The sequence below is a fragment of the Bombina bombina genome, chromosome 8 (genome assembly GCF_027579735.1).
Source record: "Bombina bombina isolate aBomBom1 chromosome 8, aBomBom1.pri, whole genome shotgun sequence".
Classification (NCBI taxonomy): Eukaryota; Metazoa; Chordata; class Amphibia; order Anura; family Bombinatoridae; genus Bombina; species Bombina bombina.
In genome coordinates this window covers 117,277,736-117,294,734 of record NC_069506.1, presented here as the reverse complement: position 1 = coordinate 117,294,734, position 16,999 = coordinate 117,277,736, and the positions used below count along the sequence as shown (strand labels likewise).

The following is a 16,999-nucleotide window of genomic DNA, read 5'->3' as shown; positions in this document are numbered from 1 at the left end:
TTAAAATAAACAAACAAACAAACAAAAAAAAAAAGTCTGTTACATGCAACCTATATTAAAAACTCTGGATTGGATCATCTAGATGCAGTAAAAGGGAAAAAAAAAAAACCCTGACAACCAACACGTGATAAAAGCTCTGTCACTACCCTACCTGCTTCTGCTGTATTGATGAGTGTAACCGTTTTGACCTTTTCTTTCCTCAAAATATGTATTTACAGACCTATATGCTCATATGAACACAAATACATACGTACACATTTATAGGCATATATATAAGTGCATTGGTATAGATATATATTGTACCAACCTGACAAGCGCAAAAAGCTTACTTCTAGGGTAATTAACGGGAAGTGTTAAGTAGCGCTCCACTTGAAGTAATCTGACACTTAGTATTTAATAATAGTCCCCTCTAATCTGAATATTTTAAAGGGATAGTAAACCCACATTTTTTCTTTCATAATTCAGATAGTGTGCAATTTTAAGCAACTTTCTAATTTACTCCTATCATCATTTTTTCTTTGTTTTCTTGCTATCTTTTATTGAAAATGCAGGAAACTAAGCTAAGGACCAAGCCCATTTTAGGTTTGCACCTGGGTTGCACTTGCTGATTGGTGGCTGTTAGCCACTAATCAGCAAGTGCAACCCAGGTTCTGAACCAAAAATGGGCTGTCTTCTAAGCTTACATTCTTGCTTTTAAAATAAAGACAGCAAGAGAACAAAAAAAATTAATAGGAGAAAAACATAATTTATGCTTACCTGATAAATTCCTTTCTTCTGTAGTGTGATCAGTCCACGGGTCATCATTACTTCTGGGATATTACTCCTCCCCAACAGGAAGTGCAAGAGGATTCACCCAGCAGAGCTGCATATAGCTCCTCCCCTCTACGTCACTCCCAGTCATTCGACCAAGGACCAACGAGAAAGGAAAAGCCAAGGGTGAAGTGGTGACTGGAGTATAAATTAAAAAATATTTACCTGCCTTAAAAACAGGGCGGGCCGTGGACTGATCACACTACAGAAGAAAGGAATTTATCAGGTAAGCATAAATTATGTTTTCTTCTGTTAAGTGTGATCAGTCCACGGGTCATCATTACTTCTGGGATACCAATACCAAAGCAAAAGTACACGGATGACGGGAGGGATAGGCAGGCTCTTTATACAGAAGGAACCACTGCCTGAAGAACCTTTCTCCCAAAAATAGCCTCCGATGAAGCAAAAGTGTCAAATTTGTAAAATTTGGAAAAAGTATGAAGCGAAGACCAAGTTGCAGCCTTGCAAATCTGTTCAACAGAGGCCTCATTCTTGAAGGCCCAAGTGGAAGCCACAGCTCTAGTAGAATGAGCTGTAATTCTTTCAGGAGGCTGCTGTCCAGCAGTCTCATAAGCTAAACGAATTATGCTACAAAGCCAAAAAGAAAGAGAGGTAGCGGAAGCTTTTTGACCTCTCCTCTGCCCAGAGTAAATGACAAACAGAGAAGACGTTTGTCGAAATTCCTTAGTTGCCTGTAAGTAAAATTTTAGAGCACGGACTACATCCAGGTTGTGCAGTAGACGTTCCTTCTTTGAAGAAGGATTTGGGCATAAAGAAGGAACAACAATCTCTTGATTGATATTCCTGTTAGTAACTACCTTAGGTAAGAACCCAGGTTTAGTACGCAGGACTACCTTATCCGAATGAAAAATCAAATAAGGAGAATCACAATGTAAGGCTGATAATTCAGAGACTCTTCGAGCCGAGGAAATAGCCATTAAAAATAGAACTTTCCAAGATAACAACTTTATATCAATGGAATGAAGGGGTTCAAACGGAACGCCCTGTAAAACATTAAGAACAAGGTTTAAACTCCATGGTGGAGCAACAGTTTTAAACACAGGCTTAATTCTGGCCAAAGCCTGACAAAAAGCCTGGACGTCAGGAACTTCTGACAGACGTTTGTGTAACAGAATGGACAGAGCTGAGATCTGTCCCTTTAATGAACTAGCAGATAAACCCTTTTCTAAACCTTCTTGTAGAAAAGACAATATCCTAGGAATCCTAACCTTACTCCAAGAGTAACCTTTGGATTCACACCAATATAGGTATTTACGCCATATCTTATGGTAAATCTTTCTGGTAACAGGTTTCCTAGCCTGTATTAAGGTATCAATAACTGACTCTAAAATCAAGCGTTCAATTTCCAAGCAGTCAGCTTCAGAGAAGTTAGATTTTGATGTTTGAAGGGACCCTGTATCAGAAGGTCCTGTTTCAGAGGTAGAGACCAAGGTGGACAGGATGACATGTCCACCAGGTCTGCATACCAAGTCCTGCGTGGCCACGCAGGTGCTATTAGAATCACTGATGCTCTCTCTTGTTTGATTCTGGCAATCAATCGAGGAAGCAACGGGAAGGGTGGAAACACGTAAGCCATCCTGAAGTCCCAAGGTGCTGTCAGAGCATCTATCAGGACTGCTCCTGAATCCCTGGATCTGGACCCGTAACGAGGAAGCTTGGCGTTCTGTCGAGACGCCATGAGATCTATCTCTGGTTTGCCCCAACGTCGCAGTATTTGGGCAAAGACCTCCGGATGAAGTTCCCACTCCCCCGGATGAAAAGTCTGACGACTTAAGAAATCCGCCTCCCAGTTCTCCACTCCCGGGATGTGGATTGCTGACAGGTGGCAAGAGTGAGACTCTGCCCAGAGAATTATCTTTGATACTTCCATCATAGCTAGGGAGCTTCTTGTCCCTCCCTGATGGTTGATGTAAGCTACAGTCGTGATGTTGTCCGACTGAAACCTGATGAACCCCCGAGTTGTCAACTGGGGCCAAGCCAGGAGGGCATTGAGAACTGCTCTCAATTCCAGAATGTTTATTGGCAGGAGACTCTCCTCCTGACTCCATTGTCCCTGAGCCTTCAGAGAATTCCAGACGGCACCCCAACCTAGAAGGCTGGCGTCTGTTGTTACAATTGTCCAGTCTGGTCTGCTGAATGGCATCCCCCTGGACAGATGTGGCCGAGAAAGCCACCATAGAAGAGAATTTCTGGTCTCTTGATCCAGATTCAGAGAAGGGGATAAGTCTGAGTAATCCCCATTCCACTGACTTAGCATGCACAGTTGCAGTGGTCTGAGGTGTAAGCGTGCAAAGGGTACTATGTCCATTGCCGCTACCATTAAGCCGATTACCTCCATGCATTGAGCCACTGACGGGTGTTGAATGGAATGTAGGGTGCGGCAAGCACTTTGAAGTCTTGTTAGCCTGTCCTCTGTCAGGTAAATCTTCATTTCTACAGAATCTATAAGAGTCCCCAGGAAGGGAACTCTTGTGAGTGGAACGAGTGAACTTTTCTTTTCGTTCACCTTCCATCCATGTGACCTTAGAAATGCCAGCACTAACTCTGTATGAGACTTGGCAGTTTGAAAGCTTGAAGCTTGTATCAGAATGTCGTCTAGGTATGGAGCTACCGAGATTCCCCGCGGTCTTAGTACCGCCAGAAGAGCACCCAGAACCTTTGTGAAGATTCTTGGAGCTGTAGCCAATCCGAATGGAAGAGCCACAAACTGGTAATGCCTGTCTAGGAAGGCAAACCTTAGGTACCGATAATGATCTTTGTGAATCGGTATGTGAAGGTAAGCATCTTTTAAATCTACAGTGGTCATGTACTGACCCTCTTGGATCATAGGTAAAATTGTCCGAATAGTCTCCATCTCGAACGATGGAACTCTTAGGAATTTGTTTAGGATCTTTAAGTCCAGGATTGGTCTGAAAGTTCCCTCTTTTTTGGGAACCACAAACAGATTTGAGTAAAACCCCTGTCCCTGTTCCGATCGTGGAACTGGATGGATTACTCCCATTAACAAGAGCTCTTGTACGCAGCGTAGAAACGCCTCTTTCTTTGTCTGGATTGTTGACAATCTTGACAGATGAAATCTCTCTCTTGGAGGAGAGTATTTGAAGTCCAGAAGGTATCCCTGAGATATTATCTCTAGCGCCTAGGGATCCTGGACATCTCTTGCCCAAGCCTGGGCGAAGAGAGAAAGTCTGCCCCCCACTAGATCCGATCCCGGATCGGGGGCCCTCAATTCATGCTGTTTTAGGGGCAGCAGCAGGTTTCCTGGCCTGCTTGCCCTTGTTCCAGGACTGGTTAGGTTTCCAGCCTTGTCTGTAGCGAGCAACAGCTCCTTCCTGTTTTGGTGCAGAGGAAGTTGATGCGGCTCCTGCTTTGAAATTACGAAAGGAACGAAAATTAGACTGTCTAGCCTTAACTTTGGCTTTGTCCTGAGGCAGGGCATGGCCTTTACCTCCTGTAATGTCAGCGATAATCTCTTTCAACCCGGGCCCGAATAAGGTCTGCCCTTTGAAAGGTATATTAAGCAATTTAGACTTAGAAGTAACATCAGCTGACCAGGATTTTAGCCACAGCGCCCTGCGTGCCTGAATGGCGAATCCTGAATTCTTCGCCGTAAGTTTAGTAAGATGTACTACGGCCTCCGAAATGAATGAATTAGCTAGCTTAAGGACTCTAAGCCTGTCCGTAATGTCGTCCAGAGTAGCTGAACCAATGTTCTCTTCCAGAGACTCAATCCAGAATGCCGCTGCAGCCGTGATCGGCGCAATGCATGCAAGGGGTTGCAATATAAAACCTTGTTGAACAAACATTTTCTTAAGGTAACCCTCTAACTTTTTATCCATTGGATCTGAAAAAGCACAGCTATCCTCCACCGGGATAGTGGTACGCTTAGCTAAGGTAGAAACTGCTCCCTCCACCTTAGGGACCGTTTGCCATAAGTCCCTTGTGGTGGCGTCTATTGGAAACATTTTTCTAAATATCGGAGGGGGTGAGAACGGCACACCGGGTCTATCCCACTCCTTAGTAACAATTTCAGTAAGTCTCTTAGGTATAGGAAAAACCTCAGTACTCGTCGGTACCGCAAAATATTTATCCAACCTACACATTTTCTCTGGTATTGCAACTGTGTTACAATCATTCAGAGCCGCTAACACCTCCCCTAGTAATACACTGAGGTTTTCCAGTTTAAATTTAAAATTTGAAATATCTGAATCCAGTCTGTTTGGATCAGAACCGTCACCCACAGAATGAAGTTCTCCGTCCTCATGTTCTGCCACCTGTGACGCAGTGTCTGACATGGCCCTAATATTATCAGCGCACTCTGTTCTCACCCCAGAGTGATCACGCTTACCTCTTAGTTCTGGTAATTTAGCCAAAACCTCAGTCATAACAGTAGCCATATCCTGTAATGTGATTTGTAATGGCCGCCCAGATGTACTCGGCGCTACAATATCACGCACCTCCCTCTGAGCGGGAGATGTAGGTACTGACACGTGAGGCGAGTTAGTCGGCATAACTCTCCCCTCGTTGTTTGGTGAAATTTGTTCAATTTGTACAGATTGACTTTTATTTAAAGTAGCATCAATACAGTTAGTACATAAATTTCTATTGGGCTCCACTTTGGCATTGCAACAAATGACACAGGTATCATCCTCTGAATCAGACATGTTTAACACACTAGCAAATAAACTTGCAACTTGGAAATACAATTCAATTAGAATAATATTAAAACGTACTGTGCCTTTAAGAAGCACAGAAGATCTATGACAGTTGAAAATTAATAAATTGAAACAGTTATAGCCTCAATCCTTGTAAACAACACAACTTTAGCAAAGGTTTAATCCCATTAGCAAAGATAACAAATTCTGAAAGCAGGAAACAAATTACAGAATAAACGTTTTTTATCTCAGTCAAACTACAATTCTCACAGCTCTGCTGAGAGAAATTACCTCCCTCAAAATAAGTTTTGAAGACCCCTGAGCTCTGTAGAGATGAACCGGATCATGCAGGGAATACAATGAGTTGCTGACTGAAATATTTGATGCGTAGTAAAAGCGCCAAAAAACGGCCCCTCCCCCTCACACACAGCAGTGAGGGAGAACAGAAACTGTCAGAAAACAGATTAAGCAACTGCCAAGTGGAAAAATAGTGGCCAAACATTTATTCACTCAGTACCTCAGTAAATGAAAACTATTTTACATTCCAGCAAAAACGTTAAACATAATCTCTAGTTATTAAACAGCTTTATGTATTTCTTACAGTGTAATTCTAGTGAAGTACCATTCCCCAGAATACTGAAGTGTAAAGTATACATACATGACATTATATCGGTATGGCAGGATTTTCTCATCAATTCCATTATCAGAAAATAAAAACTGCTACATACCTCTATGCAGATTCACCTGCCCGCTGTCCCCTGATCTGAAGTTTACCTCTCCTCAGATGGCCGAGAAACAGCAATATGATCTTAACTACTCCGGCTAAAATCATAACAAAAACTCTGGTAGATTCTTCTTCAAACTCTGCCAGAGAGATAATAACACACTCCGGTGCTATTTTAAAATAACAAACTCTTGATTGAAGATAAAAACTAAGTATAATCACCATAGTCCTCTCACACATCCTATCTAGTCGTTGGGTGCAAGAGAATGACTGGGAGTGACGTAGAGGGGAGGAGCTATATGCAGCTCTGCTGGGTGAATCCTCTTGCACTTCCTGTTGGGGAGGAGTAATATCCCAGAAGTAATGATGACCCGTGGACTGATCACACTTAACAGAAGAAAATAGAAACTTGCTTAAAATTGCATGCTCTATCTGAATGATGAAACACAAAAATTTGGGTTTACTATCCCTTTAAGTAAATCTGCTTTTTAAATTAAAAGAGACTAGTATATCTATATTATGATTATTCACTAAAAAAACAAAACAAAAAACACACACAACACAAAAATAACGTTGCTACGCTTGCAAGTATTACTCTGTTCATTAATATAAGTTTTTCCCCCCCACTATTTTTAGCTCCAGTTTTGCTTTCAAATTAATCAATTTTATGATAACAAATTAGGAACATTTTATGTAATTTACAGATTAGCTTCTATGAACATGCCCCTGTCTATTGAATACTTATATGAAATTTAACAACTTTTGGAAAAAGTATTACACACTTGATAGATTCCAAAACAGTCTGTCGATGCTCAGCAGCTTTCAGCCGAATCTGTTCCCTTATGATATCCGCATTTTCGCGCTCTACTTTTGCACGAGCTCGGGCTTCTGCCTCAATGCGCAGCATCTCATTCTTGTGTCGTAGTTCCATTTCATGCTCAACAGTGGCTATATGGTGGGAAAAATAGAACAACTTGTGTTATTTCAAGCATAGGAGGCTTTGAAAAGGACCACAGCCTCACTCATCTGCCAATATTTAAAGGGACACGAAACACAACATTTTTCTTTTTTATGATTTAGGTAGAACATACAATTTAAAACAACTTTCCAGTTAGTTTCTATTATCAAATTTGCTTAATTTTCTTGGTATCATTTGTTGAAGGAGAAGCAATGCACTATATCTCTATCTATATATATATATATATAAATCAGTAGCTAGAACCTAGGTTCTTTGCTGTTCCTGAGCTTTCCTAGATAAACCATTCATCAAAGGATAACAAGAGAAGGAAGCAAACTAAATAACAAGTAAATTGAAAAGTAGTTTAAAATTGTTTGCTCTGCCTGAATCATGCATGTCTGATTATGACTTTACTGTCCCTTTAATAAGCCATATATATTTATTCTAATAATTAAATACAAGATTCAATAAGTTAGCCAGTATTTGGTTACCTGCGATCCCGGAATCTTTTTTAGATTACTGTGAAAATGTACATTCAACACTAAATACATTTTATAACCATAGTATTAAGGTTAGTCCCTGTCTCCCCCTAGTTATAGGTGATATCATGTTGAAATCTTCCTTTCACTGCATTTCAGAGCTGATGTGTATGCACATGTGCAGTAATTCTCCTTCAGATACCAGCAGTGAAACCTAGGTTCCAAAATGGCAGCATCCATAATTAGAGGGAGGCAGGAAATGTATTAAATATTTAAGACAAAGTTTGCACACGCTGCTCTTGAAGGGAAACTTAGGTAATCTGTTTCATCTAAAAAAAGATTTTTAAAGTAAATTAAAGTTTTTTTGTTGTTGGAAAGTATACCTAGGTTGGCTCAGGTGCAGCAATGCACTATTGGGAGCTAGCTGCTAACTGCACATATGTCTGTTGTCACTGGGTCACCAGATGTGTTCCTCTAGCTCCCCCTTGTGCATTGCTGCTCCAACAAAGGGTATCAAAAGAATGAAGCAAAGAGGTGCATTGGAAAGTTGTTTAAAACTATATGTTCTATCTGAATCATAAAAGAAAAAAAATTGGGGTTTAATATCGCTTTAAGCACTTCCTGATAGGTTAAAAAAAAACACATGATATATTATAGCATTTTAAGTAACACATTCCTTTAAATGACATATTTTAGTATATTATTTAGCATAACCTAAGGTCTAACCCTTTAAATTAGACCACCAATGTCTTTGGTTCTGCATTTTGTTTTCATTATACACACACTTACAGTCTCCACTGATCAGGATAAGGCAACTTAAAGAGACACAAAACCAGACCCTTTAAAACTATATAACTTTAATAATTGCCTTTAATTTCCTGAAAGAGAAATACATTTGTTTTAATAAAAAAAAAAAAAAAAAAAAAAATTAATAATAATAATAATAATAATAATAATAATAATAATAATAATAATAATAATAATAATAATAATAATAATAATAATAATAATAATAATAATAATAATAATAATAATAATAATAATAATAATAATAATAATAATAATAATAATAATAATAATAATAATAATAATAATAATAATAATAATAATAATAATAATAATAATAATAATAATAATATATATATATATATATATATATATATATATATATATATATATATATATATATATAAAACACGGAAGGGAACTGCACTCTCATACCGGACCGGGTACACATCCCATGACCCTGCAACATACTCAGCCCTGGGTGCCACTGGCACTCACAGGAAGCTGTGCTGTCCCCAGAGCCACAAGCAGTTAACCCCAGACAGGTCTGGGTGCAAGAACCATAGGGAAAATTACAAAACAAATTAATACAACACACAGAGAAAACCCAGCACTCACTTACAAGCTCTCAGCTAAGATTTAAAAGCAAAAATGGAAAGGTTAGTCAACGCATCTGGCCAAATGTGACAAGCTCAGGTACCACGTCAAGGTCCTCTCCAATACCTGAGACCCTAAAACAGCCACACAATGCAAGCTTTCAAATCCAAACAAACTGAAAACAAGGGAAGGGTGCACAGGAATATGTAACCACCCTAGACATATACAAAACACGGAAGGGAACTGCACTCTCATACCGGACCGGGTACACATCCCATGACCCTGCAACATGCTCAGCCCTGGGTGCAACTGGCACTCACAGGAAGCTGTGCTGTCCCCAGAGCCACAAGCAGTTAACCCCAGACAGGTCTGGGTGCAAGAACCATAGGGAAAATTACAAAACAAACCTTTCCATTTTTGCTTTTAAATCTTAGCTGAGAGCTTGTAAGTGAGTGCTGGGTTTTCTCTGTGTGTTATATATATATATATATATATATATAATAATAATAATAATAAAATCCATTGTCCCTACCCTCAGTTAACTTACACAATGCAAAATTGCGTACTCTAATCAGAATCGTGAAATAAAAAAAATTGTGTTTTCTATCCAACTCAGCTAAAAGTTTATTTTTTTATTTCCATCTAGGCACGTCTCACTTTTGTGATTGCAGATCTGTCTCTTGGGTGATAATGGTAGAGTTCCTCGAATATAACTATGTGTGAGGTTTAAATGAGCCCACCCGTGTTCTCAGAGATATTCTATGTAGGATTGGCTGGATCTCTTGTTCAGAGATGTGCTTAGTATTCCAGCACTGAAATGTCCTTATAGAATTAGGTGTTAGACTGAAACTTGTCAGAAAAGGTCTGTTTAACCCCTTAACGACTGAGGACGTGCAGGGTACGTCCTCAGAAAAAAGGCAGTTAATGCCTGAGAACGTACCCTGCACGTCCTCAGTGTGGAAAGCAGCTGGAAGCGATCCTGCTCGCTTCCAGCTGCTTTCCGATTATTGCAGTGATGCCTCGATATGGAGGCATCCTGCAATAACCTTTTTAAGTCATCCGGTGCAGAGAGAGCCACTCTGTGGCCCTCTCTGCACCGGAGATCGGTGGCTACCTGCGTTGGTGGGTGGGAGCCGGACCGGGAGGCGGGTGGCGGCCATCGATGGCCATGTGGATGTGAAGGGGGGCGGGATCGTGGGCGGGGGTGGCTGGGGGCGCGCACGGGCGCGCGCACGGGAGGGTGGGGGCGGGCGCGTGCACGGGGAGGGAGCGGGTGGGAACCGCTACACTGCAGAAAATGGGAAATAAAAAATATATAAAAAAATAAAATTTTAAACAATCAGCAAGGTGGTGGGGGTTTGTCTGTGGGGGGTGGGGGGGGGAAGCTACACTACAGAAAAAAACAAAAAAAACAGCATTTTTTATTGTAAACTGGGTACTGGCAGACAGCTGCCAGTACCCAAGATGGCCCCCAATAAGGCAGAGGGGAGGGTTAGAGAGCGGTTTTGGGGGGGGATCCTACACAGTAGCATATGTAAATATGCTAAAAAAAAATTTCATTTTTTTTTAAAAACCCTTTTATTTTAGTACTGGCAGACTTTCTGCCAGTACTTAAGATGGCGGGGACAATTGTGGGGTGGGGGAGGGAAGGGAGCTGTTTGGGAGGGATCAGGGGGTGGGATGTGTCAGATGGGAGGCTGATCTCTACACTAAAGCTAAAATTAACCCTGCAAGCTCACTACAAACTCCCTAATTAACCCTTTCACTGCTAGCCATAATACACGTGTGAGGCGCAACAGGATTTAGTGGCCTTCTAATTACCAGAAAGCAACGCCAAAGTCATATATGTCTGCTATTTCTGAACAAAGGGGATCCCAGACAAGCATTTACAACCATTTGTGCCATAATTGCACAAGCTGTTTGTAAATGATTTCAGTGAGAAACCTAAAATTGTGAAAAATTTTACGTTTTTTTTAATTTGATCGCATTTGGCGGTGAAATGGTGGCATGAAATATACCAAAATGTGCCTAGATCAATACTTGGGGTTGTCTACTACACTACACTAAAGCTAAAATTAACCCTACAAGCTCCCTAAAAGCTCCCTAATTAACCCCTTAACTGCTGGGCATGATACACTTGTGGTGCGCAGTGGCATTTAGCGGCCTTCTAATTACCAAAAAGCAACGCCAAAGCCATATATGTGTGCTATTTCTGAACAAAGGGGATCCCAGAGAAGAATTTACAACCATTTATGCCATAATTGCACAAGCTGTTTGTAAATGATTTCAGTGAGAAACCTAAAGTTTGTGAAAAAATTTGTGAAAAAGTGAACAATTTTTTGTATTTGATCGCATTTGGCGGTGAAATGGTGGTATGAAATATACCAAAATTGGCCTAGATCAATACTTTGGGATGTCTACAAAAAAAAAATATATACATGTCAAGGGATATTCAGGGATTCCTGAAAGATATCAGTGTTCTAATGTAACTAGCGCTAATTTTGGAAAAAAATGGTTTGGAAATAGCAAAGTGCTACTTGTATTTATGGCCCTATAACTTGCAAAAAAAGCAAAGAACATGTAAACATTGGGTATTTCTAAACTCAGGACAAAATTTAGAAACTATTTAGCATGGGTGTTTTTTGGTGGTTTTAGATATGTAACAGATTTTGGGGGTCAAAGTTAGAAAAAGTGTTTTTTTCCATTTTTCCTCATATTTTATCATTTTTTTTATAGTAAATTATAAGATATGATGAAAATAATGGTATCTTTAGAAAGTCCATTTAATGGCGAGAAAAACGGTATATAATATGTGTGGATACAGTAAATGAGTAAGAAGAAAATTACAGCTAAACACAAACACCGCAAAAATGTAAAAATAGCCTTGGTCCCAAACGGACAGAAAATGGAAAAGTGCTCTGGTCACTAAGGGGTTAAAGAGATTACAATGCTAAAATATGCTAGACAAAGGCTAGACACCATTCAACAAGCAAATAACCTACATTTGTTTTTTTTTTTAACATGTTTGTGCCTCTCTCTTTATGATCAAAATTCAATACATTGTCTTTTGGATAGAGGAAAACAGGAGCAGGACTTAGGAATTATTATTTCAGATGATTTAAAATTTAGTAAACAATGTAGTATTAGAGCAAGCAGGGCCAGTAGAATGATCGGTTGTATTGGTGGAGGTATTTGCAGCAGAAATAGTAATGTTCTCATGCCACTTTACAGATCACCAGTTAGGCCTAAATCTTGTGTGCTGTTTTTAGAGGCCTTATCTCCAGAAGGATAGAATCAAACTGAAATCTGTGCAAAGGAGGACTACTAATATAGTACATGGTCTAAAAAACAAACAAACAAAAAAACAGACAAACTTACCAGAAAAGGCTTAAATGACCTAAATATATATAGCTTAGAGGAGAGAAGAGAAAGAGGGGGACATGATATTAGCTTTCAACTATATTAAGAGGCTTAGTAAAGCTGAAGCTATGAGTATTTTCCATAAAAAAAATAAAAAATAAAGAACAAGGGGTCATGATCACAAGCTGAAGGGTAGTAGGTTCAGTCTTCACGTTTTTCAGAGAGGGTGGTGGATTCATGGAATAAACTTCCCTTAAGGGTGGTAATGGCAAACACTATGGGGGCCTTCAAAAATACCTGGGATAAGCATAAGACTATCCTTATGATAGGCTTACACCTTTTGAAAAAATAAAAGGCTGACTTTTTGGGCCTATGGTTCTTATCTGCCGTCAAAATCTGTTTCCATAGATAGATACAAATAATTGAATTGCATTCTGTGAGAAAAGTTAATGGGGCCAAATTATCAAGCGGCGGGTGAACATGATTCGCTGTAGCGAATAATGTCCACCTGACAACGCTCTTATGACCGCTGCTTCTTAAAATGGACAGTCTACACCAGAATTTTTATTGTTTAAAAAGATAATCCCTTTATTACCCATTCCCCAGTTTTGCATAACCAACACAGTTATATTAATATTTGTTTGATATCTGTCATTACATTGTGTCTAAGCCTCTGCAGACTGCCCACTTATCTCAGTGCTTTTTACAGACATGCAGTTTAGCCAATCAGTGCAGACTCCTAAATAACTACACGAAAGTGAGCACAATGCTATCTAAATTAAACACACATGAATTAGCACTGTCTAACTGAAAAACCTTCAAAATGCTCTGAGCTAAGAGGCGGTTTTCAATGGTTTAGAAATCAGTTTGAGCCTAGCTAGGTTTAGCTTTTCAAAAATGCCACCAAGGGAACAAAGCAAATTTGATGATAAAAGTCAATTGGAAAGTTGTTTAAAATTGCATACCCTATCTGAATCATGAAAGTTTAATTTTGACTAGACTGTCCCTTTAACTTAAGATTCCAGTGAGCAGGAAACTTCGGGGGTAGATTGCAGCATCTGCAGTTTGGTAAATTTACCCCAATGTATCAACATATTTTAATATGGGATTTATGACTACATATAAACAAAAAAAAATATGTTCGATAGTTTCATGAGAAACAGAAAAAAAGGTTTAGAACACTGACAGTTTCCACTACATTATGTTAGTTGGCTAAAATATCTTGTGCCTATATATCAAAACATTCAAAATGAAGCATCAGCAGTTATACATTCATCCTAATGTACTTAATAAGAATAAAATGTTACCTCTACGCATAGCTTCCTGTTTCTGGACAGATTCTTCTTGTCTTCGCAAGTTTTCTTCATTTTGCATTTGCTGCGCAAACAAAATAAAAGTGATCAGCACCGACATTCGCCATTTTCATTATATTCTCACATTTCCGTGTAATAAAGAATAAAGTATTTTTGTTCATTTCCTCATTTGACCCATATGTATTTCACCTTTTCTATACAGGTCTACAAATACTTGGAATAGAAACGTTTACTGAGATCTGTGGGGAATTTATTGAGGAGTAGGGAATTCAAGTATTTACACTGTAGCAAGAATTTTATCTTGTGAATTTAGCACAAAACCTGTCACAAGTGAATCTGCTTATATCCTTTCATTAAAGGGCCATGAGATGAAAAATGGCATGCTTTAATTCATTAGAGCATTTCATTTTAAGACTAGCTACTCTGTATTTCTGTGTTTAACCTCCACAAAGGGGTTAAACAAGTGTAGAAATACGGTTTGGACCCACATGGCACTTTTGGTCCCTAGCAGAAACTGCCACTGTCCCAATCAGCAATGCTTGACGCACAATACAGCTGTGTGACTAGAGCTGGCATGTTCCGCTTCAGATCAGCAGTGCTCTGCAGGTCCTGAGCAGTAATTCTACTGTGTTTAACCCCTGTGCAATGGTTAAACACAAAGGTGCAGGGTTGCTAGTCTAGAGCACTTATTGTTTTGACCCTTTAAACTTCCTTCCCTTGCCTACTTTCCTCTACTCTATGATCTGAATTCATTTTAAAAGGTCATAAAACATTACTTAAAATTGTGTGAAACTATTTTTTTTTTTTAAATCTTAAGCAGCATTATTTATATTTTTTAGTATAGCATCTAATTTTTTATTTTTTTTAATGTATTCAATTTTTGAAAACTGGTTGTTCTAGTGCTGAATATTTTCTTGTGAAAGTTGGAGGTCTTGTCATGGCTCACCAATAAAGTTATGGGAGTATTTTTAGTTATTTTATTATATTTTTTCTATATAGTGTAGGGTTCCCCTCTAAGCGTTTTTTTTTTTGTTTGTTTTTTAATTATATAATATATATTTTATCTTTTTTTTCTGTAGCATAGGGCCCCATCCCTCACTCTCCCTTCCAAACCTTTTTTACCCCATAGTGTAGGGTACCTGCCCCCCCCCCCTTCTCCGTCTTTCGACAGGCCGCCCATCCACCACCCTTCCATACCTCCCACCAGAACCAACGGATTATTTGCAGTGTCACTGTCTGTAACGATTGGGTAATAAGTGCTCTGCTACATATGAAGGCAGATGCCCAATGCAAGTCTTGGTTGTCACTTGTCACTGAGACTGCATGGGTTTTAACATGTCTGATGTAGATCTGTTTTATACTGGGACTTTGCACTCATGACTTAGATCAACATCAGTGTTTTTGGCAAAAGAACAGCAACTGTTTAATCTGCTTTGAATTAATTATACATACCTGCTGCCTTAGCTGGTCTTCGTAGCGCTGTCTTGCAAGTTTGTCCTGATACTGAGCCCTCTATACAGGAACAGAAAAAAAAGACAGGTTATAAAGCATATCCGATCACAACTACTATGAACTGGACTTGAAAAATATCACTATCGTTTACAAGTCAGAATTAAAAAAAAAAAATGAAACAAAAAACACCAGAGTTAAAAGGAAATTAAACACCTTAACCTAGATTTTTAGACTGCATAAAACATTTATTTGATTTGCAGCATTTTGAAAAATAAAAGCTACAAAATTTGCTTTTTGACCTTTCTTAAAAAAAAAGCCCAAAGTTTTACCCAAAAGCAAGAGGTGTTTAAAAGGACATTGTAGGGCACAAATTGCATGCTCTATAGATGCTGCTACAGTGATTACCCCTTTGTGAATAGCAGTGCCGATATTAACTAATTAAAGCATGTTAATTTTGCACTAAAATGTCTTTTTAAAGATAAGAACAATAGTTATTTCATATGCAAAAATAAATCTAAAGGAGCATTTTCTGATACACTTTATATTCTGCCTCTGGTAGAACTAGTCATTGGAAACATTAAGGCAAAAACAGTTTTACAATACAGCGTGCCTTATTGGAGTGGGCATTGGATTAAAAAGAAAGACTAGAGTGTTAAATTGGTTGTATGTACAATCACCTGCTTCCAAAATTGAAGGGAAAAAAATTAAGTAAAAGGAATATTAAAAACGGGCATGAAACCTAAAAAATGTCCTTAATGATTTAGATAGAATATAATTTTAAACAAAAGTAAAATTTAATTCTATTATCTAAATAAATTTACTCTCTTGGTACACTTTGCTGAAAAGAGGTTCAGAAGGGAGCAATGTACTACTGGGAGCTAGCTGCTGACTGCACAGATTCTCTTATCATTGGCTCACCTATGTTCAGCTAGCTCCCATTAGTGCATTGCTGCTACTAAGGATACTAAGCTAATGAGGCAAATTCAATAATAGAAGTAAACTGGAAAGATATTTAAAGGGACAGTCAAAATTAAACTCTCATGAATCAGATAGAGCATCAATTATAAAAAAAAAAAAAACTTTCCAATTTACTTCCATTAACAAAAATGTGCAGTCTCTTTATATTTACACTTTTTGAGTCATCAGCTCCTACTGAGCATGTGCAAGAAATCACAGAATATACGTATATGCATTTGTGATTGGCTGATGGCTGTCACATGGAACAGGGGGTGTTGAAATAGACATAACTTTGAAATTTGTCAGAAAAAAAAAAAATCTACTGTTCATATTAAAGTTCAGACTAAGTTCTATTGCATTGTCTTGTTCTCATGCATTTGTCGTTTCTGCAAATCTACTGTAGTTACTGGTGAGTGTGTGCTCTATCTGAACCATGAAAGGGGGAAAAAAAAAAAACGGTTTTATGTCCCTTTAACACTGTACAGTGGTGGTGGTGGAAGTAATGCATTAATACCACTCTTTACATTTAAAATGTAATACATTTATAAAATGATCTAATAAAATAATTACTCAATAACCAATTGTATACTGTGGGCATTTTCAATAAGTGCTTCTTTAGAATTATGAAAAAGAGAGACAATTATTCAGTCTTAAAGCTGAATACCAATATAATCTACATAGACTTCAAAGCGACAAAGGTAAGCACAGTGCTTTCAAGAATTGCTGCCTGCAAACTGTAACTGCCTGAGAGCCTTTATTGCATAGTTTCTCAACATGAAGTACACCTGAAGGTACTTGGCACATTGGCGATGGGAATTCCAGAGTATTCTTTTTCACCAGGTAAAGTATACTAAACAGAAGCGTGCCACAGTAATATCTCAGCTGAA

At 38.7% G+C, this 16,999-nt stretch overlaps 1 protein-coding gene across 1 annotated transcript in view; it reads right to left on the bottom strand.

The window, feature by feature from the left end:
- The window catches only part of ATAD3A (ATPase family AAA domain containing 3A), a 273,671-nt gene that overhangs the window by 228,033 nt on the left and 28,639 nt on the right, over window positions 1-16,999 (bottom strand). Inside the window, exons 4-6 of the mRNA XM_053690532.1 lie at window positions 15,156-15,215; window positions 13,698-13,767; window positions 6,993-7,158 (exon numbers count right to left, since the gene is read on the bottom strand). Of these exons, the coding sequence (XP_053546507.1) occupies window positions 6,993-7,158; window positions 13,698-13,767; window positions 15,156-15,215 (296 nt within the window). The remainder of the gene's footprint in view (window positions 1-6,992; window positions 7,159-13,697; window positions 13,768-15,155; window positions 15,216-16,999) is intronic.